The sequence below is a fragment of the Solea solea genome, chromosome 2 (assembly GCF_958295425.1).
Source record: "Solea solea chromosome 2, fSolSol10.1, whole genome shotgun sequence".
In the NCBI taxonomy this organism is placed as follows: Eukaryota; Metazoa; Chordata; class Actinopteri; order Pleuronectiformes; family Soleidae; genus Solea; species Solea solea.
This window is the reverse complement of record NC_081135.1, coordinates 19,897,840-19,925,682: the sequence shown is the minus strand read 5'-3', so window position 1 is coordinate 19,925,682 and position 27,843 is coordinate 19,897,840. Positions and strand designations below refer to the sequence as shown.

Genomic DNA, 27,843 nt, shown 5'->3' with positions numbered 1-27,843 from the left:
GTGCACCTACACGCGCACACACACACACACACACAGATTTGGGCAGCTATTTTTCTTAGGCGTCTGCAGTAATCTCCATTCATTTGGATGGCCTAAACCAGACTTCCAAACTACAGCCCGCAGACCAGTCAGCCTTGGTTTTATGTGTTATTTATGGAAAGGGCCCCCACTCATCTCCATTAGCCCAGAGTCCTGGGTTTGGAACCCAGCTGTGACAGGCAGATGCACCTCCTATAATGTTATCTGACTTCAGATGTGAACGGAAGGCAGAATTTTTTTCATTTGTTCACTCTTGCATGACTTAGATTTGGTTACATTGCCATTTAAAAATGATAATTGTGACAATGAGAATAAAATTATTATAAAACAGTGCATTTGTATGCAACTTTTACCTTTAGAAAAAGGTCTGAAGGGACTATTGGCCCCGGCTATATTCACATTATCAAATTGGGCCCATTGGACACCTGTGGCCAAAACAAAGCATTATCCCTAACCATAATCATTACCAGTTAATGCCTAACCCTGACATTAACTTAACTACAATTCAAGTCTTGTCCCTAAACTTAACCAATTTTTCAGAGATTAGGTTCTGCCTCATTGGGACTACGTTTTGGTCTCCGTGAGTACAACTGGTCCTGACAAGGTCAGTGTTCATGCCAGCAAAGGTCCTGAACAGGTAACAAATACAAGTACTTACACACACAGACACACTCACTCAAATTTAATCTTGAACATTGTATAAATAAAGACTATAATTCTATCATTGGAGGATAGGCCTGTGTATGTTATGCAGATGAGACACCTACAGTATCTTAATGTTAATAATCAAAGGAAAAAAAAAACATCAATTGGCATGGGATTTAAAATACGAGTTTGTTGATGATGTTGTTGCTGCCTGTTATTGTTCTGCCTTCATTGATGGTGTCACAGGTCAGTGGGTTTTGTGATCGGACAGACTGATGGCCCGTCACCATTCAACAAATCATTCCTGCACACAGAGTAATGTCTGCACCAGGGGGAGGTGCAGGGGAAGGGGAAAATGTTTATCCTGTGCCGGTAGATATCAACGAAATAGAAAAAGGTGTTTACCCCTTTAGGCATGAACCATGACGACAATGTGTGCGTGTGTGTGTGTGTGTGTGTGTGGATTGTCACTGGTGATAAATCTCTGTGTGTTTTGCCTAAACACTTATTTTCGCGTTTCCCTGTATGTCTGTGTGAAGTAGAAATGTCTGCAATCAGACAGGTCCTCAGGCCAGGTAGATGAGTCATGAGGACCATATTTGGAAAACTGTTAAATGGGAGGAAGTAGAAGCGAGCAAGAAAAGCTTAAAGCAACCTTTTCTTCATCTCCAGTCTTTTTATGAAATGTAGCACACAAACCAGGGCATATGAATGAAACATTCTGTGTGTGTGTGTAAAGATTTCACACGGTTGCATTTGTCTGAGTGTGTTTCTTCAGCCGTGCTACTGCATTGGCCATTGTGGATGAAAGTAGTTTTTCTTCTTTTCCGTTTCTCAGTCACTCTTCCCCTACCTGCCCCTCTCCCTGCTACACTTTCATCATCAGTGATGCTGAAACAAGCAAAGCTGTTAGTGTTCCAAAGATGAAGCAGTCTATAGCTGATTATTTTTAAGAAATCCAAAATGGGGAGGATATAAAGGCGGCTGGTGGATAGGGAGAACCAACAAAAGGTCACGGCTCAAGTGCAACTGATGATGAGAGTGTAGGCTGTGAAGAGAGTGCAGGTGCAGGCAGGGATAGACTGAATGAAGATGAAAAAGTGATGCACTACTTCCATCCACAATGGTTATGGCACAAAGAGATTGTCACCTTGTGTGTGTATTGCATGCAATTGCAGGCAGCATTTTAACCTGTTTCCAAGGTTTTGCTCAACAACAAAAAACACAAAAACAAAATGCTTTAAGTGCAATATGTGATAAATTGATTTTCACTCTTATAAATTGTAACATAGAAATTGTGTTGAAAACATTAAAATGTTGGTTTTTTTCCCACCAAAATCAATTTTTTTTATATCTTGACCACAGCTTCGACTAATTTTTTTTTTGGACATGACAGGAAAATGCACTAATCGAAGGTAGAATCATTTTTAAAGGTAGATTTCAAAGATTGCAGAGAGTTTGCACTTAAAAAAAATGCACATGTTCCCAGATCTATTTAAATTTTACTAGAGATTACCACTGCATATGCTCGTAGATACTAGTTAGTTACTCAGCCTGCCTGACCCTGGGAATTTAGTGATGTGATAATGAAAAAGCAGACTGTTGTGAGGCTTTTCTGAGCATCTAACCACGCTGACTTGGCCAGCAATTTGTTCAAACATGTATGTGGTTTCCTCTGTGTAAGTCCCCATGCTCTGCACTCGTCTATTTGAGCGATAGTTGTGGATGTGATGGACGGCTACTTTCTCAGATCCACAATATATTAACAGTTTAACAGATATGTATGGGGGGGACGGACACTGTGGGGACCATGGGCAGGGTGTGATGTTGCACAGAGGTAATCAGATTCCTGCCCCCATGTGTGTGTCAGCCTTGTCAAAGTCAGTGTGGAGAGAAGCATTGCAATGACAGCGTGTGGTCGACGACTGCGTCATGTCTGTCTTCTTGTTCAACATTTGTCAGTTGAAAAGAGTGCGATCTGGCACAGACAGCGAGAGATCAAACAGGAGGGGAAGGCGGTGCGTGAGAGAGATTCAGTGAGTGATAGAGCTGAAGGAAGACATAAACATGGGAGTGAAGGAGGAGGAAGGAGATGAGGAGGAGAGGAAACGTCATGTTTTCTGTGGCAGTAAATGAGGTTTAGGATGAGTAGTCACAGTTCCACAGCTGTGACAGGAATGTGCATTGTCACCCTGGCAACAGAGAAACATTAGGGGCTCTTCCCTCCAAACAACATCGTGTTCTTCTCATTATTTATATTTGCATATTTGTGCATTTTGTCTTTTGGGTGTTCTGTGCTATAGCCACCATAGATTTTAAATAGCAGTCAACACTGAATAAATATTTTGTAAAGGAGAAATTAGTTACATCAAATGTGCTATGGAGTGACTGTATTCTGGATTTCAACCAAGGTTTCCATTATTTATGATTTAAACTAAAAGCTCGTCCTTCCATTTATGTGGAGCAATGGACCAAAGACTTTGGGGGATTTAGCGAAGGAGAAGAAAGGCAAGGAAGACAGAGGGAGCAGAAAATAAAAGATTGCATCCCTCGGAGACTCCTAATACAATGTGTTCTTGTCTTCTGAATGTCACCTTCACTTTTCTGTTGGAAGACAATCTAACAATGCGCCGTCCCTCTGCCATGTTCTATAACTACCATGAACATGTCCGCTAAAAGATCATATACAGAACAGTCAAAAATGTAAGATGAAATTTTGTTCCAGCTGAATCTTTAAAAAAAAAATATGTATATATATATATACAGTATGTTTCCATTTTGGCCGCACAGACTGCATTTTTCATGCACGTCATAATGACACTCTAACAACCATATCCACAACAACCACATAATGGAAATAGGCACTAATGAATGTTCAGCAGCCTTTAAAGGTGCTCTTTAGTCTCAAGTAATATGGTTCAATATGTGTGAAACCAATACCGAAATCACAACCTTGAGAATCTACCCACACTATAATGTCCGCCCATAGTTTAACATCATTTAAACGACTTAGCTGCAACACATTTGTGCTGATGCATTACAGTATATCAAGCCATTTTAAAAACATAATGCTACAACTTATTCTGCTTCTAACCAGCTCACTACAGGGTTTAGGTAAAATGCTGTTGCTGCCTGCAACAGTCTGCACTCAGTGAAATGTTTGTGGTATTTAGGAATTGTTGATCATATCAGATTTTTTTAAGTTTGTTTTTCTCTGATACTGATACTGAATAACATATCCCTGAAAGATCCCTCTATCTGCCTTTGTTGCTAGAGTGTTGTAAAGGCAGCCACATCACAGGAAATTCAGAAAAAGCGGGAAGAGAGAAGAGATTGGTAATGGAACAAAGATTCTTAGCGAGGGATGTTGTATTTACACGATGCGAGGCTGCCAGGTTCCTCATCAACACCAGAATGGTACCCAAAGGCACACAGTTGGATGCTATGTGGTTTTGGATATTGAGCTAATGGTATTAATAGTACTTTGCATTTGTTTTCGGTGTTGGAGGCAGCTATTGGAGGTTTATGGGCTGTGTGGTTTTACAGCAGCTCCACAGCACGGCTCATTACTCAGCTAATGAGAGGAGAGGGTGACCCTGCTAACTCGCTCTCAGTTCTTTCACCCCTGGGTATTACAGCTGGACTGGCTGAAGGCCAGGGGAAACCAACCAAGACTTAATATAATGTGGAATGAGATTTGGATAGTCTGTAATGTATGGTAGCGACTGTACATTTTGAGATTGGTGTGCCTTTTGAAAGTAAATTCATCTTGGCATTAATCGTAGCTATGAATTTTGAAACCCATTCAAAAACAGAGAGAGCCATGCAAACTATACACACTCTAGCACTGCTGTGAAGATGAGTAACAAGCATGCTGAATGGTGTAATATGTAAAAAGTAAGGTTGTGTTGTACCGATACTATTGTAGGATATCTTATACAGCTGCTGCTGGTCAATGGCTGATCTCTGAATGGTAAATTGTAGATGACTGTGCTTCCATCCTCACAGGCACAGAGTGTGTGTGGGCAGCAGTTTTGTAGGCGGCTGTTCATCAGTTCCCTATTGTTCCACAGGCTACTCTGTGTTTGTGTGCCTCTGAGGCACTTTCACAGGTCTGATCAGGGAGTTTAGAGGATTGCACTGTGGAGTTTTCACATACCTTTAGGAAATACTATCAAGCGCTTGTGATTTTTCGTTCCGCTTAAAATACTTGAATAAACATGAAAAAGAGGCCAAAAAATTGGTTATTTACTTTTAGCTGATATGGAGAGTTAGTTGGTGAAAGGGATGTAAGCATAAAGTTGTCTCGGCAACTTGGATATTCTGTATGTAATGTGTTTTGTAGACCTAAGAATACCAATCATAATGTACGGATCTCCTTCATCCTCCTTGCAGAACAAGATCCTTTTTTCCCATTTTTAACACTTTTTGAAAGGATTTTCACTAAATGCTTTATCAAACTCTTGACCCCTCTGTCTGAACTACTACTGTTCTAAAGCCAACGGTGAGTATTAGGTTTTATTCTTCCTCTCTGCCTTGGTCAGTAAAGCTGTGGAAATCCCAGCCGGAAAGCTCCCTTTAGCTCAGCCGAGCCTGAAATTGGCTGGAATGGAGGTGGAAGCAGTTGCGGGTCACCTGAATGAGTCTCAAGGCAAAGCACATTAGTCTCAGCTCCACAGCTACACCACCGTGGACTTAATCTCACCTGTGGCAAGCGACGCAGTCATTTTTGATTTATCAACCACTGACTGAGACACAGGGAGACGGAGATATTATTCTCTATGCACATACCTGCAGATGTACAGGTGGAATATACTACACATCATCTTTATTTCTCTAGTCAAAACAAAACACTGGGAGTAGCAGTAACAACCCAATCTTTGCGCAGATGTTTTTAATGACATCAAGAATAACTGGGGTAATACATAGTTTGCATTTATTTTATATTTTTATATATATATATACACACATATATATAAACCTATATGAGTATATATATGTCTTATATCTTATGCTGTTTGAAACCCTATTTATTTCCCTTTTAAATGGTGTCACATTTGTAAATGCAAATGAGTATGTGGGTTGCACCCATAACAAACTTGCCAAACCCTCTCTGTCAATGCCAAACAGCTTATTCTGCCATTGACTCTTGTTTGGTGTCTTTTGTTGGATTGGATGATTGAAGTCTGAAGCTTATACGTCATATTGGCAATTTAACAATGTATTCATTTAACAACAAGTGGCCTCAGTAGCATGTGGTAGAACCATACACAGCCACAACAGCCTGGCACTTCCTCCCCATGCTGGTCACCAGCTTGGTCACATACTCCTGTGGGATGGCATCCCATTCTTCAACCAGTATTAATCGCATGTCAGCCACTGTGGTTGTGATGGTCACTCTGGCATGAACAGCACACCCAAGCGGATCCCCCTAGTGTCTAATGGGGTTGAGGTAAGGACTGCAGGCAGGACATTCCATCCTTTCTACTCTCAAATTCTGAAGGTAGTCTCTGATAAACCCTGCTCTCTGGGGGCGAGCGTTGTCATCTTGGAGCATAGAGTTCGGTCCCAGACTGTGGAGATATGGGATAGTCACTGGTTGCAGAATCTCATATCGATATCTCTCTGCATTGAGATTGCCTCCAATGAGGACAAGCTTTGTTTTTCCAGTGAGGGAGATGCTGCCCCACACCATAACACTGCCTCCACCCACGAATGCATTTTCCTTACATGTGTTGCACCAGTTAAAAGGGAATTTATCAGGCTTTCCAAAAGTATAAGATTCATTGCCAAGAAGCATTGTTACAACAAAGAAATATTCGACCAAAAACAAATTTCCAAATGGACCATTTCATTTTGGTTGCTTTTTAATGATGTCATCTGCTTTATCAGGACTTTGACTGAATTTAATGAGCGCCAAAACAGGTGCACATGTACAGCGCACACACACACACACTTGACTCCACTCTCCTCCGACTCTCCTGTTTTACACAGCCGTAGCTTAATGATTACCAGTTACCTTCGTGTCTTGTCTTAACGACAGCAAATGTGCAAATACATTTGTACACTTCCGTTTATGACAGCTATAACTTCTAAGGCAAACCCCCTGTGAAACATCAGAGTGTTCAGCCAGCGTGTTGGATTTTATTTGTCAATAACGTATCGCGATTACTCATTTCCATTTGCTGCATGTGCTACAGCATTTTTCTACTGCAATAATACCATGGTTGGAACCTCCAGCTAATAACACAAGTTTGCTTTTGATTTGGTTTGTTTTGTTTCAGCTGCTTAAATTCAATGCAGTGTGAAATGATGTTTTGGCCACTTTGGGGCAGCAGATGAAAGCTGCAAATATGACACTGACATGTGAGCTCTCACTTAATAAAAGATGGCAAACACTGTTGCCAAGCACATTTGTATTCACACAGATAGCAGTTTTAAGCGAGAGCAGTATTAAGATATGGAATTGAGTTTGCGTTCCCATGGCAATGAAATTCAGTATTTCCTCTTCTTTCAGCCATTTTTGTCTACCTTATTGTGAGAGAAATTCAGTATTTGGCTGCAAAGTGCTTCCTTATGTTCACCAGCTACTGTTGTTTGCTGGTGGGCGGATTTCGTACAATGGGCTTCTAGAGCTCTCTCACTGAAAACAGATGCTGGTGAGAGTGAGCAGTACGACTCAACCAAGTAGTGATAAAACTACACTGACTGCATTTAATTACATGGATGCTTATACACATAATGCACAATACTGTCATGTGTGCACTTTGGTACTGGTGAAGCAATTTGTCTTCTGTTAAACAGTAACACTTACAATTAGTTATCAGGAGTCAATCGGATTGTTCCTGAGCACCATGTGTACTTTATTGATCCTACACATTGACCTGACCAAAGGCCCAGTGTCTGATTATGTACAGTTAGTAGTGATCTATAGGGAATTATTGGTGTACGGACTTACCGTGTGAACCTTTTATGGAGCAAACGTAGATTTTGTCAGTAATTAAGGAAACTATATGTTATGGTAGTACAGTGAATACATTTCCTTGCATAGGTCAGCTACAGTGGGTACGGAGAGTATTCAGACCCCTTTAAATTTTTCACTCTTTGTTTCTTTGCAGCCATTTTCCAAAATCAAAAAAGTTCATTTTATTTCTCATTAATTTACACTCAGCACCACATCTTGACAGAAAAAAAAAACCAGAAATGTAGAAATTTTTGCAAATTTATTAAAAAAGAAAAACTGAAATATCACATGGTCATAAGTATTCAGACCCTTTGCTCAGTATTGAGTAGAAGCACACTTTTGAGGTAGTACAGCCATGAGTCTTCTTGGGAATGATGCAACAAGTTTTTCACACCTGGATTTGGGGATCCTCTGCCATTCTTCCTTGCAGATCCTCTCCAGTTCTGTCAGGTTGGATGGTGAACGTTGGTGGACAACCATTTTCAGGTCTCTCCAGAGATGCTCAATTGGGTTTAAGTCAGGGCTCTGGCTGGGTCAGTCAAGAATGGTCACAGAGTTGTTCCGAAGCCACTCCTTCGTTATTTTAGCTGTGTGCGTAGGGTCATTGTCTTGTTGGAAGGTGAACCTTCGGCCCAGTCTGAGGTCCTGAGCACTCTGGAAGAGGTTTTCTTCCAGGATATCTCTGTACTTGGCCGCATTCATCTTTCCTTCAATTGCAACCAGTCGTCCTGTCCCTGCAGCTGAAAAACACCCCCATAGCATGATGCTGCCACCACCATGCTTCACTGTTGGGATTGTATTGGGCAGGTGATGAACAGTGCCTGGTTTTCTCCACACATACCGCTTAGAATAACGCCAAAAAGTAAAATCTTGGTCTCATCAGACCAGAGAATCTTATTTCTCATAGTCTGGGAGTCTTTCATGTGTTTTTTGGCAAACTCTATGCAGGCTTTCATATGTCTTGCACTGAGGAGAGGCTACCGTCGGGCCACTCTGCCATAAAGCCCCGACTGGTGGAGGGCTGCAGTGATCGTTGACTTTGTGGAACTTTCTCCCATCTCCCTACTACATCTCTGGAGCTCAGCCACAGTGATCTTTGGGTTCTTCTTTACCTCTCTCACCAAGGCTCTTCTCCCACGATTGCTCAGTTTAGCTGGACGGCCAGGTCTAGGAAGAGTTCTGGTCATCCCAAACTTCTTCCATTTAAGGATTATGGAGGCCACTGTGCTCTTAGGAACCTTGAGTGCTGCAGAAATTCTTTTGTAACCTTGGCCAGATCTGTGCCTTGCCACAATTCTGTCTCTGAGCTCCTTGGGCAGTTCCTTCGACCTCATGATTCTCATTTGCACTGTGAGCTGTAAGGTCTTATATAAACAGGTGTGTGCCTTTCCTAATCAAGTCCAATGAGTTTAATTAAACACAGCTGGACTCCAATGAAGGAGCAGAACCATCTCAAGGAGGATCAGAAGAAATGGACAGCATGTGAGTTAAATATGAGTGTCACAGCAAAGGGTCTGAATACTTATGACCATGTGATATTTCAGTTTTTCTTTTTTAATAAATTTGCAAGAATTTCTACATTTCTGTTTTTTTCTGTCAAGATGTGGTGCTGAGCGTACATTAATGAGAAATAAAATGAACTTTTTTGATTTTAGCAAATGGCTGCAATGAAACAAAGAGTGAAAAATTTAAAGGGGTCTGAATACTTTTCGTACCCACTGTATATACAGTATATTCATTGTCATGGACAGGAGTGGGACCTCCCCAATACGACATCACATTGTAGTGACCTCGCGTTTGTTTTTCCAGTGTGAATTTAAATAATTTTCTTTTCTTTTGCTAATCCCATGACAAGGGGAGTCCACATGTCAATGGAGAAGAACAAAATCTCTGAACACAGAAAGCAACCAAGCACAACAGCAGAGAAAGTTTGTCTGTAATAGGATGCTGCTGCAGATAAGGGTGTAGACTAGAGCCGTAGCTAAATTGAACATCTCGCTGAGTTGGCCCAATTGATTAGGACCTTTGGGAACAGTGGGGTCCATATTAATTCTGCACTATATATGTGTGTGCTTGTTGGTGATGTTTTGTTTGTGTGTGTTTTTACGCCAGTATCCAGTGTAGGTATTATTTGAGATGACTGCAGCACTTTCTACAAGTTTCACCCAGAGAACTGCAGCATAAGAAAGAAGCACAATTTTTGTTTTCTGTTATATGTGGCTGCTCACATAAAGAATGAAAAGCCCACTTTTCCATCTCTTAAGTTTGTGTCATAATTATTTTCGCATACATGTACTTCTGTTGGCTTCTCTCTTGTTTTTATTTCAGTCCCTTGTTTTGCCTCTTCCTATCCTGGGAATCAGAATATAGACAGAAAGCTTCGGCAAGCAAATGCTGGTGCATAATTCCGTCTTCACAGTATGCCACTCACCACTCAACCCACTCAGGGCAAAAAGAAACTCCCACACTTGAGTTAGCTAGAAAAAGAAAGAGGATGGACAGATTTTATGTCCCTCTTTTGTCAGGTTTCTCATTCCCTGGCTGTTAAAATGAGATGCTGTGGTAGTTGCACAATCACTCTCAATCCGACCAATAGAAACAACATCGGTAGAAATACCAAGGCACACAAATGCAATGGGGATGTTTTCATAGGTAGACAGACAGCCAAATGTCATCATGACTGACAGAGAAGCATTCACCAAGCCCAGTCAGTATATTTTACTGACTCTGTCTGCTCTGAATAATAAGATGGCATTCACCACTGCACAAAATGCACTTCACTTCCAGGCCTAATCTGCAATGCATCTGAGGTTATCTCCAGGCACCCAGACAGAGAATACCTGCAAGGGAATTTCAATCAGCCCCTGCACATATGTAATTAAATGGAAATAATTGGTTTCTTTCCTTTGTCATCTTTTTATTCCACCAGCCTGTGCCACAGTGCTTAAGCCTGCACACATGTACATTACTCTAACTGCCACTACCTTCTCATTTGTCCATTAACAACTCCAAAGTAATCTGCCTTTTTCTCTTTTGTTGCTTTCTCCATTCTTTTCTAAAAGTAAGTGGGAATTCATCCTAAATGTGGTTGTCTGTACTCGATGTGGTGTGTGTGTGTGTGTGTCTGTAGGTAAGAGTGTTGCTGCCACCATCAGGCAGAACCATAAAGCTGCACTTAGAAAACTGTGGTAAAACCTTTGAATTGTATAGTTTTCTCTGGCAATACTGAGCTTAATCTCATTTTTAAGGGTAAATCCATGCAGTTCTCAAAATCCCAAACCCTTCTACAACTGAAACTCAGGTTAACCTTTTCCTTCTATCCTTTAGCATCCAATTTAGTTCCTTCCTCTTCATTCTCATCAAGTGGCTGGTTTTACCCCTTTTCCCATTAGCTTCTTTTGATCTCCTGTCCTGAGCATGAACTGTTTCCTCTCTAATCTCTGTTAGCTCAAGCAAAGCGAAGCCAATGCCGACACCAAAGAGAAGCTCCCTTTAAGACTCAGGATCTTTGAAAAGTTCCCCAATCGGCCTCAGATGGTGAAGATCTCCAAGCTCCCCTCTGATTTCACTGTGCCCAGAATCAGGTACAGACACACAGGCAGTCTTGTATTTATGAACCTAAATGTCTGCATCTTATTTGATTGCTTAAAATGTTGTATTATCAAAACTGTTCATCAAACAGGCTGACTTGTCAAGAGTCGTATGCACAGACCGTATACACAAATTTATATAGGAACTCTGTTTGAATGGTAGTCTAAGGGAAACATAGTCTACTTCTCACTTGATTTATAGCATCTGTAAACATTTTCCTGATGAGTTAATAATCTCATCACTAAATTCCTCTTCAGAAGAACATGATGTCAATTTTGTAACTTATACATTTCCCTATATAGTTTATGGTCTTGTGCTGAACTGTGTCCGGCATATCAGTTTTACCATTTACATACACTGCATTTGTTGAGCCGTGTTCTAGTCTTATCACAATGCAGTTCATTCAACCCATGCAAATCTCCTTTTTATGCAGCTTTTTCTTTTTTTTTTTATCACACATCATTCACACACTTGATGACACATGGGGTTTAGTGTCTTGCCAAGGACACCTTACAACTCGCTCTACCTCCTGAGCCACGGTTGTCTGTTTAGTTGCTTGTTGGTGCACAGCTGGATTCCTTATACTCTCTCAGAGATCCTCCATGTGCAGCCCACCTGCTGCAGCGAGCACAAAGACACAGTACAGCTGAATTTGCTCTGTTATGGTTTTAAGATATGCTGTATCATTGTGTTTGTTATTGTATCTCTAAGCACATTGATTTCTTCACTTGGTAACCGAGTGTTAAAATTGATCACATTTGCGTGCATGTGTTGGTTGTTGCGTACTCTAGGGAGAGTTTTATGAAGCAGTTCATTGATCGGCAGCAGCAGGACACCAGCTGTTTGTTCCGGCGTCTTCCCTCTGCATCATCCTCCTCCTGTGACCACTCCAAACGCTCAGCCATTGAAGACAACAAGTATATCGACCAAAAGGTTCTCGTGCACATGTTCTTTTACTCATTTACTCACTCACCTTTACACATAAAGACGATATAAAAGTTATAACTCCATCTCCACAGCTTATAGTAGATAGACCATAGCCTTAAGAAACATGGTAGCAATATACACATATAGTATACTTCAAGTTTACGATTGTCTTAATGGTGTGTATTTGGATGTCTTACATTTAATAAACTCTCAGCTAATGTACTCTCTCCATGCTCTCTCTCTCTCTCTCTCTCAGCTTCGCAGGTCAATATTTAGTATCCGAGCTCGCAACCTCCTGGAAAAAGAGACAACTATCAATAAAATCCTGCGGTGAGACTCATGTTCACCTTCCCAGCCTTGTATGAAGAGATGTAGTTTAGGTGTTTTCCAGGTTAAAATGAGTTATGTTCACTTAGCAAAGTTCATATTTATTCATTCATTCATTCATTCATTCATCCATTCATTATCTACCGCTATATCCTCCACAATCCCATCTGAAACGTGTGGTAAACCCTTGACAGGTCACCAGTCCATCGCAGGACCAACCCATAGAGAAAACTCACACACACACTGGGACAGCATGCAAACTCCACACAGAAAGGCCAGAAGGCCACAGATTTCATAATTATTTTCATGTATATTGAGGACTATCTCCACAATGAAAAGTATGAAATGCTGGTGAAACAACAGTCATTTAGATGTCTGAAAAACATTCACTTTTAATCTGCATGTGTAATTGTCATGATGCACAACTTAAATGTACTTTCCTCTACTGTCAGTTGGGTGTTTCTCTGTTGTTTTGTTATTAATCATTAGATTTTGTATCAGCACCTTCCTTGGAGACTGTAGCTAGATGTGTTTAGTATGCATTATCCACAGTCATAAAATACATCCCAGTCTTTGTGTGGGTGAAACTAATATTGTGTATGCATATTAGATGTGGTTTTGCTGTAACAGCACTCTGGTGTTGTTAATGCGTCTTTCTTTCTCACACAAAAACACACACGCAGTCCTACTTCAGACTCATTTACTCTCATGATGTAGTAAATGGATAATTTGTTGTTCAGCATGGCAGTGCTGGCACTAAATCCCGCCACCGTGTCCAAACTGGCTCGCTGCAGTCAGTCCGTCAGTCTGAAAGACAGACAGCATTTCCGTGGTCCTAACACGATCTGTCTGGCCTGTTGTCCTCTGCACATAGACACAATTAGGTTTACATCCACATCAGCAAAGGCAAACATGCACACTGACTCTGCTGTATGCCAGACAAGACATTTAAAATAATGTCAGATATACGTATATACGTCCAAATTGACAAAAGACAGCAATATGGATCAGGTAAAGCTTTGTTTTCCTTGCCAGCTAATGGCCTAACATGCTGATACATTTTTATTATCATATCCATCCATCCATCCATCATCTACCACTTTAGGGAGCTGTGCCAATCTCAGCTGACATAGGGCGATAGAACAACCACCCACTCTCATACTCACACCTATGGTTAATTTAGAGTGTCAATTTACCTAATCCCCATATTGCATGTTTTTCGACTGTGGGAGGAAGCTGGAGAACCCGGAGAAAACCCATGCACACACGGGGAGAACATGCAAACTCCATGCAGAAAGGCCCTTGTTTTCCGACCAGATTAATGAGCATATCATTATTGGTAAAAAAGAAGAGAGAAAACATAAATTTTGTGTTTGTATTTTCCAGGGCTTGTACCAGACAGCGCATGCTAAGTGGATCTTTTGAGGGTCAGCCAGCCAAAGAACGATCCATACTCAGTGTCCAGCATCACATACGGCAAGAACGCAGGTATGTCAGCGTCACACATGTACACAAATGTTTCCCCCTTCTAGTGGAATGTGTTGTACACGTTCCTTACAACAAGTATAAAGCCTGTTAAAACTGTCCATAAAAACCCAAATATTTGTCGAAATTTCTTTGCAAGTGATGTCCTTTGAAAAACAGTGGATGAGAGTGAAACGAGACATGAACAAGAACTTAACAGTGGCAGAAAGAACCACATGTGGCTTTAAACTGTTGCCCCATTCACCTTACTCACCACAACCTGGACTAAGATCTGTTTCACTTGTGTCATGGCCATTATCAGAGTGATGGTGAGGTCATCTTTGCTATTGAAGATTATCTAGAATGGCTTCAGCGTGAGATTGAAATTGTATTCGATTCCTCAAAGCATTTTCCCACTTCGTCTTTATTTATCTGCAGATCATTGAGACATGGCTCTACGAGTCAAAGGATCAGCCGAGGGAAGTCGCTGGAGACTCTCACTCAGGATGTGAGCGCATACATGCACACACCCACACACATATATATTTGCTTTTATGCTTTTATTCAGAAAAGTTGTCTTGAAATCGTTCATTCAACCCTCATCTCACATTTCTTTCAGAAAGAATGTCACAAATGTGACAAAACATAAAGCGCTGAAAGAAATTTTGGAAACCAAAGTGCTGAACTAAGCATCATCTCTTCTGTTATACAGCATTCCAGCACTGTCCGCTACAGAAATGCCCAGAGGGAGGACAGCGAGATCAAGATGATCCAAGAAAAGAAAGAACAAGCAGAGATGAAAAGGTATTCATTCACAAAACATGACAAAAAAATCTTCACTTTATTGTGATTTATATACAGAAATTTCACATGTTTGTGTGGAAAATGTTCAAATCCACCTTACCCTGATTTGAAGCCTTTGCTGTGTCATGCACTAACTGATGTTTTTTTTCCATATATTTGCTTGTGTGGCTCTTCAGGAAAGTTCAGGAAGAGGAGCTGAGAGAAAACCATCCTTACTTTGACAAGCCTCTCTTCATTGTGGGCCGGGAACATCGCTTCAGAAACTTTTGCAAGATGATTGTTCGAGCCCGCTTCAACGCGTCAGTAGCACATTTAAACAAATATGAAACTTTGGATTCCATGTCTGTGTGAACTTGATTTGGGCACGAGTGGTCGTGAAATAAACATTGTGGACTTTAGCATTTTGTTAGCAATGTGCGACGTGCCACTGTAACAACTGATGTTTACCCATCTGTCTATGATTCATGATGAAAATGTATTTCGTTTCTTGTCTTGAAAGGGATATCGCTGATAGGACATATTCATAAAAAAGTGCGGTGTGTCTGTCAAAATGCTGACAAATTGTGTTATTCTTGTAAATTTACATCTAGATCCAAAACTGACCCCATAACAGGAGCAGTGAAGAACACCAAATACCATCAACTATAGTAAGTGAGATGAATTATTGATTCCTTTACTCATCTGATTGTTCTTCTGTCTCATTACCTGCCTGTTGTGATTCCTTTAAATACTGTGGCGAGGAGTGAAAATCATGAAATGACGGGCTGTGAAATGGATTCCCCTCATTATGAAACCCAATAGTAACTCAGCCAAGCACAGATTCTGCTAACCAAAGTGAGAGGCAGTGCTGTGTATCAAAGACTGTCAGTTCTTGTTTTTAGTTTACTGACATCCTGCGGCAGAAATGATTGGACTTCTCTCACATACGCACTGACGTGCTTATTCATTCTCACTCTATCTGATATCTCTCCACACATATCCTCCCTATCTGTGGTCTCATCTCTGTCTCTTGGTGTTAGATATTTGCCGCTTTGCAAAATAAGTAGCTCTCCTGACCTGCACAGTGTAAACTGTAAAAAGCTCCCTGTCTCTTTGTATAACATTGTTCTGTGTATGTACGTGTGTGTGTGTGTGTGTGTCCTTCTAGTGACCTTCTGGGCTTGGTCACCTATTTGGACTGGGTGATGATTGTAGTAACCATCTGCTCCTGCATCTCCATGATGTTTGAGTCACCCTTCACCAGGGTCATGCACGCCCCCACATTGCAGGTATAAATGGATCACCGCACGAACAGGCGGCCGGATGACATAAAGGCACAGATGCTGTTAAAACCATTATGTCTGTTGCAGATCGGGGAGTACGTGTTTGTCATCTTTATGAGCATCGAGCTCAACCTGAAGATCATGGCCGATGGTCTGTTCTTCACCCCCACTGCTGTCATCAGGGACTTCGGCGGAGTCATGGACATTTTTATCTATCTTGTGAGAAATATCACCAAATCTAAAGGCTATTTTATTTGAATCGCAGAAGAGTTAAATGCAGTATCTGACAGTATCTCTTTCACCTCATTTAAAGATATAATAATTATTTTGTTGAGTTATTAACTTACATTTGCCAAAACGTTTCCAAAATGGAACGTTCAGTTTTTCAGTAAAATGATGACTTCTTTGTTTTCTTCTTTGAAAAATACCTGTATCGTTCGCTGTCTCGCAGCGGCTGCACCTTTGCTATAGCAGCTAAATAATAATTGCACCTGGACCTGCTAGGGACACAAAAGTTGTCTTATAATAGTCATCAACGATTACATAACTTTATTGCATTTTTTTCCACATTGTATTAGATTTTAGAAAAACCTCTGGGAATATAGAGACTGAAGTAGGAAAGACTAAAGTATTACCACATTTGCTGCTTGTTATCTTTAGATTTCTCTTCTATTAACTATATATTGCTGTCCTGTTGTGTCTCCTGCAGGTGAGTCTGATTTTTCTGTGCTGGCTGCCGACTGACGTCCCTCCCGAGTCTGGGGCTCAGCTGCTGATGATGCTGCGCTGCTTGCGTCCGCTCAGGATCTTCAAACTCGTACCACAGATGAGGAAAGTGGTGCGGGAGGTTCTCAAAGGCTTCAAGGAGATTTTTCTGGTTAGTGCAAGTTTCCGTTTGAAATGTGTTATACAAGCTTGATCTGTCTTGCACACAACTTATTATTGAGTGATACTTTTTTAGGTCAGATAGTGAGATAGTGTAAACTACTCTTGTTAAGCAGAAACAAAATGAAATACAGCCCTTGTTTTGTTTTGTATGCACTTGAAACATACTGTGTTTGTGGAAATGTGCCCCTCAATTATGGGTTTAGTTTTTACCATTTAATGAGAAAACCACTGAAATCTGAGTGAAAATAAGATAAAGCGTTGCACGTATTTCCCTCGTTTGGCAGGTTGTTATTTGTTCATGTTTCACTTCACTGCAGCAGTGAAAATGCCTTGAAATACAACAGAAATTGCATGCTTTAAATAACGGTTGGCAGTTAAGTGCGGATGATTTATAGAACATGGCTACAATACAACTGAGCATCTTATTCACCTTTATTGAATTGTGCTCTTGTCATTATTATATTCTAGGCATACTGTAGGTGGCGCCAGGTTATCATTATTGGAGAAGCTAGTTTTTGCAGTGTGGCACAGTAATAACTGCATTAATCAATTGATTCTGCCCTACCTCAATTGTCACATCTTGTCTCACAGTAATGCAATGTGATGGAATCAGCACTGTGAATCGATTCCAGAATAAAACAGTGTATGACTCTTTAACACGTTCTAAGGAAGCTTCACATTGGACATGATGACACATATTGTCCAATTGACTCCGAATGTTTATAAATCAGTGATGCTGCTACTTCACAGCTGCCTTCTTTCTGATTAAACCCATTCATCTTTATATATTCGTTAGGGCTGCATCAAATGATTATTGTCATCATCGATTAATCTGTCGATTATTTGCTTAATTAATTGTGTAATCGTTTGGTCTATAAAATGTTGATCAGTGTTTGTCAAACCAGGAAACGATGATGTTCTCAAACGTCTTGTTTTGTCCACAAACCTAAAGATTCCGTTTTAATGTCTTTGTTATATGGAGCAGAGAAACCAGAAAATAACCAAGTAATCGATTATCAAAATAGTTGACAATTATTTTGTAATTGAATCGTTATTGATTAATCGCGTAATTGTTTCAGCCCTTTCACTTTTAAAGTGCACGAATATTTCGCTTTGCTGATAAAATCTCTGAACTCCCAGTGGAGTTTTCTTATGTTTTGGTTTCTGACCAAGGATTTCATTTTAATATCAATTACTTGCAATAGCTACTAATTCTCACAGGGACCTGATGGTTTTCTAACTGAGGTCCAACACTCACAGCTGTCTGATATGTTAAGCTTCCTCTTTTTTCTTGGATTATGTAGAATTGTCTTGTGTTGACCTGTCTTTAACTCTTGGTGGATTCTTCTGCAGGTTTCCATTCTGCTCCTCACCCTAATGCTGGTATTCGCAAGCTTTGGAGTTCAACTGTTTGCCGGAAAGCTTGCAAAGTGCAACGACCCCCATATTCTTAAACGGGTACAGCATGACACATAATCTCCTCACTAAAGCACCTCCTCCCACATCATGCTCCCTGCAGAGAGGCACAACAAGTAGACAGGGTTTCCCCAGTCAAATCAATAATCCAGTGCTTCTTGTTCTACTTACTTAACTGCAGCTCATGTTACATGTCTACTCTTATACATGTCTACTATTAATTGTATACCCACAAGGAGTTTGATTCATTGTTATCTCTCTCTCTCTCTCTATATATATATATATATGTATATATATAGATATATATGTGTATATATATATATATATGTAATACATATATATGTATATATGTATTACATATATATATATACGTGTGTGTACATATATATATATATACACACATATACATACATATATATATAAATAAATTACATAAAAAATGATGTATATAAATTAATCAGATAATATTCACTTACAACTTCCCTTCCCTGCTGTGTGTGGTTACAGGATGATTGTCATGGCATCTTCAGAATAAATGTCAGTGTTTCCAAGAACCTAAACCTGAAACTGAGGCCTGGGGAGAAGAAACCAGGTTTCTGGGTACCAAGAGTGTGGTATGATGGCTTGTTATTATGTCTGCTTAGATTTAGGGTTGTTGTCATGTAGCCTCATCACTTATGTATCTCTTCTGTCCCTCCTTAGGGCAAACCCTCGTAATTTTAATTTTGACAATGTGGGAAATGCCATGTTGGCACTGTTTGAAGTGCTCTCACTGAAAGGCTGGGTGGAGGTTCGAGATGTTATTATTCACCGTGTTGGACCGGTACTGATCCTTATCTTACCTTTCTAACATTTTCCATGAAAGAGTCTCTGTCTCCTGTATTAAGTGCGTGTTAATGGTTACAGATCCATGGCATCTACATCCATGTCTTCGTGTTTCTGGGATGCATGATTGGACTCACTCTATTTGTTGGAGTCGTCATTGCAAACTTCAATGAGAACAAGGTAGGAGGCTCATATGTACACTCGATTAAGCTTCTTAATATTTGTTTGAAGAGTGATTTTTACTGAAGCATAAAAGGCAATAACACATTTACAATGGTGTTGTAGAAGTTACAGTACATAACATTGATTTTTAGACCACCAGCCTGGCAAATTCACCACTTCCTGGATTTTAATGTAATGTCTCTCCCACTACAAGGGTACTGCTCTGCTAACAGTGGACCAAAGAAGATGGGAAGATCTGAAGAGTCGACTGAAAATTGCTCAACCTCTCCACCTGCCCCCACGTCCAGGTACTGACACCAAAGTTAAAACACACAACAAAATGCTCTGGAAATTTTCCTGAAACTCACTCACAGAGAAAAGAGCATTACGCTCAACATCATGGAAGCCACGTCTTTGCCACAGTCTCCTGATTGATTGTGTGCTGTTTGTGTGCGCCTGTGCATTATTAGGCAGCACTGGTGTGATTAATCCATATTTAATAGACAGCGTTTGATGCTTTGAGGGATTCATCATGACACCCAAATGATGACTTGCAGCAGTAGTGAAAAAAAACTGAATATGATGATGAATAATGTGAACGACTCAGACACTGAATCATGTCTGTTTTACAGAATTTATGAAACGATTTTACACCTCAAATGATGCAAACTGCACGCTTTATCGACAATAAATTCACAATTACTGTTTGGAAACCCAATAAATGCTTTATACAGTGTCTACTTAAACATGGAGTATTACACACACACATACACTATTGCTCTTCCTTTTGAGATGAGAGTCGTGTGAATGGTTGGAGGCTGTGTGGGAAATCGCCTTTTGGCAGAGTTGAGGCTGAGAACTAACAGAAAATCAATGGCTTCAGTTTTAGTCAGCAGTGCCTCTGCCACCAGACGCATCAACCTGACTTTGATCCACATCCAAAGGCCCACAGCACTGGCATCACTCACTCATTCACTGCTAGCAGATCGTTACAGCACAGAGCCAGCCTTTGCTCGCTGGTCAGACTCAAAGTTCTTGCAAAAACTGACTCAGAGGACGGTGTGATAACGTTGCCCGAGATCGCTGTTGTTAAATATCCATTGGTGGATTTCGAACTCACTGCTGCGAGAAAGGACACTAGCAACAATAAATAATTCTGACAAATAAAGTGAACACAAACTACAAAGTGCTCTGAGAGAAAATACAATACAAAATAAAATTTGGATCTTTATCTATTCTAATGTTCATATGTATTAGGACTTTCAATATACCTTATTCTAATACCCTTTTCACCGTGATCATTATATTTTGAGAAATTCACATCAAACCTGAAAAGAGTGTGAGAGTGGATGGTTGTTTCAAGGTCTACCCCACCTATGTCAGCTGAGATTGGCACAGCACCCCTGTGACCCTCATGTGGAGGATAAATCGGTAGACTATGGATAGATGGAGGGAATCTTATATCCCTTATCTCCCTTAATAAAATCTGTCCCAAAATGTTATGGTTTCTTCTTTGGGCCAAACCCCGAGAAAATGTGTTCAGCAGGTTTTGTTTAATCCTGCTAACAACAAACAGCACTGGAGTTACAGTCCCTTTGGTAAACCAGGAGTGGAAAATGAAGCAGAGTATCATAGAGTTGGTTAAAGTCAGGGTGTGCTTTGGTAAAGACCAACAACATGAGTTAAAGTCATTTTTTTTTAAAGCAGGGACTAGTTTTTTTTTGTACCATAGAGAAGATAACGTGATCGCCAATGTTGTTGATCATCCCATCTACAACGTTGTAACACCTACTGTAAATGGTCCATGACTGCCACCTGCAGGTCCCTTGGATGCACTACACCACTGGCATGTAAAACTCAATCATTCAAAGCTGATCACTGATTAGATGAAACACTTTGGTTCCACATTAACGGCCTGAAACAAACCAACAGTTGTTCCACAGGCTCCAGTAAATCTTTTTTTTTTTTGTTATTTGCCTGACAGAGAATGGTGGTTTCCGGGCCAAGATGTATGACATTACTCAACATCCCTTCTTCAAACGGGGTATCGCTGTGCTGGTGTTGGCACAGTCAGTGCTGCTGTCAGTCAAGGTCAGTCTCTATATATCACCTTTGAACATGCATTTCCACTCAGTTACTGAATGTCTGCCTCTTGTTTGAATTTATCTACAGTGTAATGCATTTTAATTTCATTTCCAGTGGGATGTTGATGATCAAGTAACATTTCCCCTCGCCACCATGTCAGTAGTCTTCACCTTCATATTTGTTCTGGAGGTGAGTCTGTACACATCCTCAACGTCTAAGCTTTTAGAACAATAAGTCGAAGTGTCTTGTCATGTCGTTGTGTTTGTTGACATTGACTCACCACACTTTGTCACAGTATTAATTAATTATTTCACAATAGCACGTTGCTTGGATGAAATCTTTGCCAAAAATAGCAATAGAACTGTCAATGTGGTTTCATTTTGAAAGTGATATTTGAAAAAGGTGACTTTGTGTACTTAACTACTTTGAAAGCCCATCTACTTTTACTATCTTTGTTTTTTTGCCTTCAACCTAAAAGCACTGAAAACTAAAGGCTGTGTGTGTCATATCCATTACACTGAAAGCAGTAAGGTTGAGGATCGTACAGTTTATTAGTCATTCCAGATAGAATCTATTACCTGGTTCTGTCGATCCTCTGTGGCAGTGAAAATGACTATCTTTACCGTGTGAATTTTCATTTTCATTTTTCATCATTTGATTAGGACAATGCACATTGATCAACATATCAGCAAAAGCATCAACGTAAATATGCCGGCGTAAGCACATTTGCTACATTTCATCCGTTGTCCTAAGGCAGGTGTCTTAAAAAATGAAAAATATATACATATACAGACAATACACCATGACAACTGGACAAAACATGTAGAAATTCCACACAAGTCAATCCTGATTCACACAAAGGTCAAAAGTCCATACACAAGACAGAAAAACCAAAGAGGCTACCCATGAGAGCAGGTCTGGCATGTTTTCAACCACGTTTTAAGGGTCTTTTTAAAGGTAGTAAAATTGTCACAATTTCGAACATGAGCGGGCAGTGTGTTCCAAGCCTGTGTCCCTCTGATGGACACCGCCAAGTGTTTGCTCTAATTGTGTTTTTAAGGAACAAAGAAGGCTTTTGGCCCTGCTTTAGTATATTAAGAGTATAGTTAAGTATTATCTAATAAATACATCCCCAAACTATTAAAAAGCCATTTCTGATGTTTTTGGCATTTGTATCGCCTAGAAAACTCATCTCTATGTACTCGACTACGTAATACTGATTGATTTATACATCGCTCTGAGGACAGAAGTACATCTAATGTTGTGTTGATGTTGTTAGGTGACCATGAAGCTGATAGCCATGTCTCCAGCGGGTTATTGGCAGAGCAGACGGAATCGCTATGACCTGCTGGTCACATCACTGGGTGTCATCTGGATAGTCCTGCACTTTTCACTTCTGGTAAGAATTTGTTTTTTTTTTTTTTTTAATTGAGGAAGTTGTTTTTTATATATCCATGTTTGGCAAATAGACATATCTGTATTCTTTTTTCCAACAGAATGCATATACCTACATGATGGGTACATGTGTGATTGTCTTCAGATTCTTCACAATATGTGGGAAGCATGTGAGTATGTTTTGTGCTTAAAAAAAACAAATATTTCTTATGAAGTGTGATTCTGAATGTGCGTTTGTTTGTGTGTTTCACATATGAAGGTGACACTGAAAATGCTGCTGCTGACTGTGGTGGTCAGCATGTACAAGAGCTTCTTCATCATCGTGGGCATGTTCCTCCTCCTCCTCTGCTACGCATTCGCTGGCGTTGTTCTGTTTGGAACTGTCAAGTATGGCGAGAACATCAACCGGTATGGACATCGCTTCCTGTGTGGTGCTGTTTGCTTTTGTTGATGAGCTCTGCAGGTTGTGTGAAATGGCCCGAAGTGGAAACACATTTGTAGAGAGTTTGTCTAAATGTGCATTTCCCCCACAGGCATGCCAACTTCTCCACAGCGGGCAAGGCTATCACCGTGCTGTTCCGAATTGTGACCGGGGAAGATTGGAATAAAATCATGCATGATTGCATGGTAAGATGTGCGATCGGTCCAGCACTTACTCCCACTGACAAAATACTGTACATTATTCGTTTTGTATTTCGCGTTGAAAGGGTTGCGTCACCTCATTGTTCTACAATGGAGATGAAATAGATTTGTGTTGCATACAGCATGATTATCAGTTGCTGTGGTTACTCTCGGTTGTTTTAATGCTCAAAGTATAATGTGTTTATTTTTTGTTTTTCCAGGTACAGGCACCGTTCTGCACCCCAGATAAGCATCGCTACTGGGAGACTGACTGTGGCAACTATGCTGGAGCTCTTATCTACTTCTGCTCTTTCTATGTCATAATCGCTTACATCATGCTCAACCTACTTGTAGGTAAGTGTGTCACATTGTGGGAATAAAAAAAGTTGACATTTATGATGGATGTGTGGGCCAGATATGTAAATAATGTAGGTTTCAGTCACTGTGCTTGGTACCCCAACGAAGGAGAGCAAAAAAAAACAGTTGCATTGTGTATATTGGCACACAAATAATTGCTTGATGCACCAGTGGAAACTGGGTCTATATTATGTGCGAAGTATTTTGATTTTATACTTTATATCATGTGTAACTGCAGAATTCTAAAAGCACAATTGTGCACGTGTTGATAAGGAATCTCTCCAAAAAGACGACGAGGTGTCCCTTCAGAGAAAAGACATGAGTTAAGATCAGCATCAAGAAAGTGCTGTGCCTCCTTCTCTCCACATGCTCAGGATTATTTGTAGAATGAACATTTGTTTGTGATTAAATCCACATATTGCTCAGTGATCTATGCATTGTTTCTGTTCCTTTGGTTTTATGGATTGTATCTGTACATTTACCATTGTAAGGGCTGTAATCTCAGACATCACAGACTTTTCCTTGTTACAGAGCCTACGTGATAAAGTCAAATCCCCTGCACATGAAGCAATGAGCTTTCATAAAAAAAATTTTTTTTATGGTATATACATATATATGTTTCCATATGTGAGCATTAATCTCACTTTCTCTTACTGCAGCCATCATTGTGGAGAACTTCTCCCTGTTCTACTCCACCGAGGAGGACCAGCTGCTGAGCTATAATGACCTGAGGCACTTCCAAATCATCTGGAACATGGTGGATGACAAACGGGAGGTGAGAAATTAGCAATAGGAAAGAGGATGAGGACACAGCGGAGGGGAGATGATGATGATCATATGGCCACGAGCGATGGATAATATAGAGAAAATAAAATCTGCACAAAAGCTAATGAGACGGGCTGAAGGGAATGGAGTTTGGCATTGAATAATAGGAGAGGAAGTAATTAGAACAGTGGGTGATGGATTAAAAAAGGAGACCTCCTCCTATTTGTCTATGGTGGCATTCAGATATAGTGGGTTTTTTTTTTATTCCTTTTACAAGTATGTGCAATTATATCATGCAGAACAAACTGGGGCCAATGTACTATGAGACATGAAGGCAGTTTACTATTGGTACGGACACAACCCAACTATATTCACCTCTCTTTTATTCCATTTCAACCCAACAACGTGATCGTTTTATATTGTCAAGCTTAAAATTAATGACTATAAAAAAAAAGTAGAATAAAGACTGACTGACTATTAGTAGAAGCAAAAGACAGCCAGATTTGACATTGAATTAATGAGATGCCATTCAAATAGTGGAGAAAAAGCTGTTACCTGTTTTCTTATATTAGGCTGACAAATGGGACAGTAAGAGGATTCAATTTCAAGTTTTGGTGAAAACGTCTGGAAATGATTCGACACCAAAACTGCCTCAAGAATACAAAAAACAGCTGCTGATATTTCTCTTCAGAACTGAGCTGTAAAACATAAAGATTTAATCCTGACTGTCATCTGTAGTTTGAGCACGACTTTAAAGATTTTAAAATCTCTCAGCCTTGTGACTGCTAAGACTCTTCTCTCCAGGGCGTGATTCCAACATCCAGGGTGAAGTTCCTGCTCCGTCTGCTCAGAGGCAGACTGGAGGTGGACCTGGACAAAGACAAGCTGCTGTTTAAACACATGTGCTACGAGATGGAGCGACTTCACAATGGAGGAGATGTGACCTTCCACGATGTGCTCAGGTGATGAGAATGAGTATTTAACAACAATCTCTGTCAGTCACATTAAAGCTATCCTAAATGCTGCATTTAGAAGCGTTTGAATTTCATTGTGTACGTCGTCTGAAGCTGGATTTGTAACAAATCTTTCCTTCTCTTGTGTGTGGGGCTCCGTGTTCATCCAGCATGCTCTCATATCGCTCAGTAGACATAAGAAAGTCTCTCCAGCTGGAGGAGCTGTTGGCCAGGGAACAGCTGGAGTACACCATTGAAGAAGAGGTTGCCAAGCAGACCATACGCATGTGGCTCAAGAAGTGCCTCAAACGCATCCGGGCGGTTCGTCCCTCAACACACGTCCCTTTTTTTGTAACCTCACTCACATGCATATTGTTTTCACACTGACCACTCATGTCTGTGTGCACTTAAAGGAGCAGCAGCCGCGTAGCATCATCCTCAGCTTGAGAGAGAGCCAGCAGCAGGAGTTGAGCCACTTCCTCCACCCCCCCAGTATAGAGACCACTGTGCCAAGTGAAGACCACAATACTAACAACCCAGACAACCCGTCACAGCCTGAGGTAAAGCCCCACACACGCACCATGGCTGCGCATACACTCGCACATGGTCACAGCTTGATATGTAGCAAGCACATCATATAATCGGCAGGTGTGCGCTTGCAATGGTGAAACAAAGAATGTCTCCTCTTTGTTTAGATGAGTGGTCTCCAGCAGTTACTGAGCCCCACATTGTCAGACAGAGGAGGCTACAGACAGGACTCTTCAGACCTGGGGAGACCACAGAGGAAGCTGGGACAGTGGCGGCTCCCTGCAGGTGTGTACAGTCTATCGCAAGATTTGAAGTTTTGTGAGGGCATTCTGTCAAAGCGAGAGTGGAACAAAGCTTCTCTTCAAATATGTACGTACGTATGGAAAAGCCACATACTGTATATGTGACCTTGTCATTCAAAAAAAAGTCACAGCACGAAGTAAAAAGCAAGCTGTTGTTGACAGTCTGAAAAGACACAAAGGCCCTGTTGATGCCAGATGAGAAAGAAGTAAGGACAACAATGTATACATTATATCTATATGTTTTTTTTCACACACACAAAGAGTCTTTGAGCACCCTTTGACATTGCTATATAAATACAATGTATTACTATTGTAATAAAAAGAAGCAAAAAATAATATAATATAAGTATTGGTGAGGGTGTGGTAGAAACCAATAGGGGGCTTGCCAACTAGCTGAAATTATAGACACTTCAATATAATTAAGACATTTTAAAATGTTTTTTTTTAAACATAAAAATTCACATTAGAATGACCAGCGTATTAGATATAATATTATAATTATAATTTCTGAGGTAGGGATCAGTATTGTACCGAATTTAAATGATTACACACCGGAGTATTCTTTATTTTCGTTTTGAATGCCTGTTTTGATTTCTGCAAGATCGCGCCACGGTATTTCATAGAATACTGACTCTGAGATGTTTCATATAATGAGATAGAATCTTCTATGTGTGTGTGTGTGTTGTGTCAGGTCGCACAAGTGTCAAGTCCATAGTGTGCAAGATGAACCCTGTCAAGGATGAGGCTTCTTCGGGGTCAGAGGTGAAGAAGTGGTGGACCCGTCAGCTGACTGTGGAGAGCGACGAGAGTGGCGATGACCTCATTGACATTTAGAGACGAGTTGCAGCACATCCTGCAGTTTTTTTTTATTTAATAGCGGGAAGTCCTGCTGGCTTTCATTTTCCCTTATCTCCACCATCAGTGAAAATAAGGCCTTCTCTGTCCTTTCTGATTTCTTTGAGACATTTGTTGCTGCTGCCCTTGTGACATGCGGCGATGATTTCAAATCTCTGGGATAGGTATTACTTTTGATTTTGCAGCGTTATGACTGCTGAGGTTTTCTATGCAGGTTACAGTGGACACGACAGGAAAGGACCAAGAACCAAGAAGCTGCTGCTTATGTGTTTTCTACTGTTCTGCTGTTTGTTTTCATTGTTCTGAAACCTGTATTGTTGCTGATGCAGCTACCGTTTGTTGTGATGTCTTTCAGGTCAAAGCTTCATCTCTGTTTTTTTAGACCATGTCTCTGATGACGTCTCCTCTGTTTTTCAGTATGAACTGATTTTCTTAAATTTTCTTATTGTGACTTTATACTTTAAGCAGGACGCTTGTTCTTGTTGGTCAAACAAGCTAAGTAAAATAACTTTTCGATCTATGACTGTGAATGTAATTACAAAAGTAAATACACAGTATCTTATGTATTTGTGTGGAGTTGGAAATTATGACAGATTTTATAAATGATTATAATTTATTTATGAAGTATTAAATTATTCTAATAAAGGCCTGATTCGCTCAGGTATTTA

At 40.4% G+C, this 27,843-nt stretch overlaps 1 protein-coding gene across 5 annotated transcripts in view; it reads left to right on the top strand.

Annotated features, from left to right (window-relative positions):
• The window catches only part of nalcn (sodium leak channel, non-selective), a 63,890-nt gene extending 36,047 nt beyond the window's left edge, over positions 1 to 27,843 (top strand). For 3 of the 5 annotated variants that reach the window (XM_058622398.1, XM_058622401.1, XM_058622403.1), the window contains 29 exons: positions 11,096 to 11,232; positions 12,031 to 12,172; positions 12,423 to 12,496; positions 13,880 to 13,981; positions 14,396 to 14,465; positions 14,670 to 14,761; positions 14,938 to 15,060; positions 15,352 to 15,408; positions 15,909 to 16,029; positions 16,111 to 16,242; positions 16,733 to 16,900; positions 18,265 to 18,369; positions 18,835 to 18,941; positions 19,030 to 19,150; positions 19,234 to 19,332; positions 19,529 to 19,622; positions 21,299 to 21,405; positions 21,514 to 21,588; positions 22,679 to 22,798; positions 22,896 to 22,964; positions 23,054 to 23,202; positions 23,328 to 23,421; positions 23,637 to 23,769; positions 24,432 to 24,547; positions 25,342 to 25,499; positions 25,661 to 25,811; positions 25,904 to 26,050; positions 26,186 to 26,303; positions 27,012 to 27,843. In XM_058622398.1, coding sequence (XP_058478381.1) covers positions 11,096 to 11,232; positions 12,031 to 12,172; positions 12,423 to 12,496; positions 13,880 to 13,981; positions 14,396 to 14,465; positions 14,670 to 14,761; positions 14,938 to 15,060; positions 15,352 to 15,408; positions 15,909 to 16,029; positions 16,111 to 16,242; positions 16,733 to 16,900; positions 18,265 to 18,369; positions 18,835 to 18,941; positions 19,030 to 19,150; positions 19,234 to 19,332; positions 19,529 to 19,622; positions 21,299 to 21,405; positions 21,514 to 21,588; positions 22,679 to 22,798; positions 22,896 to 22,964; positions 23,054 to 23,202; positions 23,328 to 23,421; positions 23,637 to 23,769; positions 24,432 to 24,547; positions 25,342 to 25,499; positions 25,661 to 25,811; positions 25,904 to 26,050; positions 26,186 to 26,303; positions 27,012 to 27,154 — 3,324 coding nt within the window. In that variant the 3' untranslated portion in view covers positions 27,155 to 27,843. The remainder of the gene's footprint in view (positions 1 to 11,095; positions 11,233 to 12,030; positions 12,173 to 12,422; positions 12,497 to 13,879; positions 13,982 to 14,395; positions 14,466 to 14,669; positions 14,762 to 14,937; positions 15,061 to 15,351; positions 15,409 to 15,908; positions 16,030 to 16,110; positions 16,243 to 16,732; positions 16,901 to 18,264; positions 18,370 to 18,834; positions 18,942 to 19,029; positions 19,151 to 19,233; positions 19,333 to 19,528; positions 19,623 to 21,298; positions 21,406 to 21,513; positions 21,589 to 22,678; positions 22,799 to 22,895; positions 22,965 to 23,053; positions 23,203 to 23,327; positions 23,422 to 23,636; positions 23,770 to 24,431; positions 24,548 to 25,341; positions 25,500 to 25,660; positions 25,812 to 25,903; positions 26,051 to 26,185; positions 26,304 to 27,011) is intronic. The other 2 variants (XM_058622399.1, XM_058622400.1) reach the window with 1 other exon arrangement.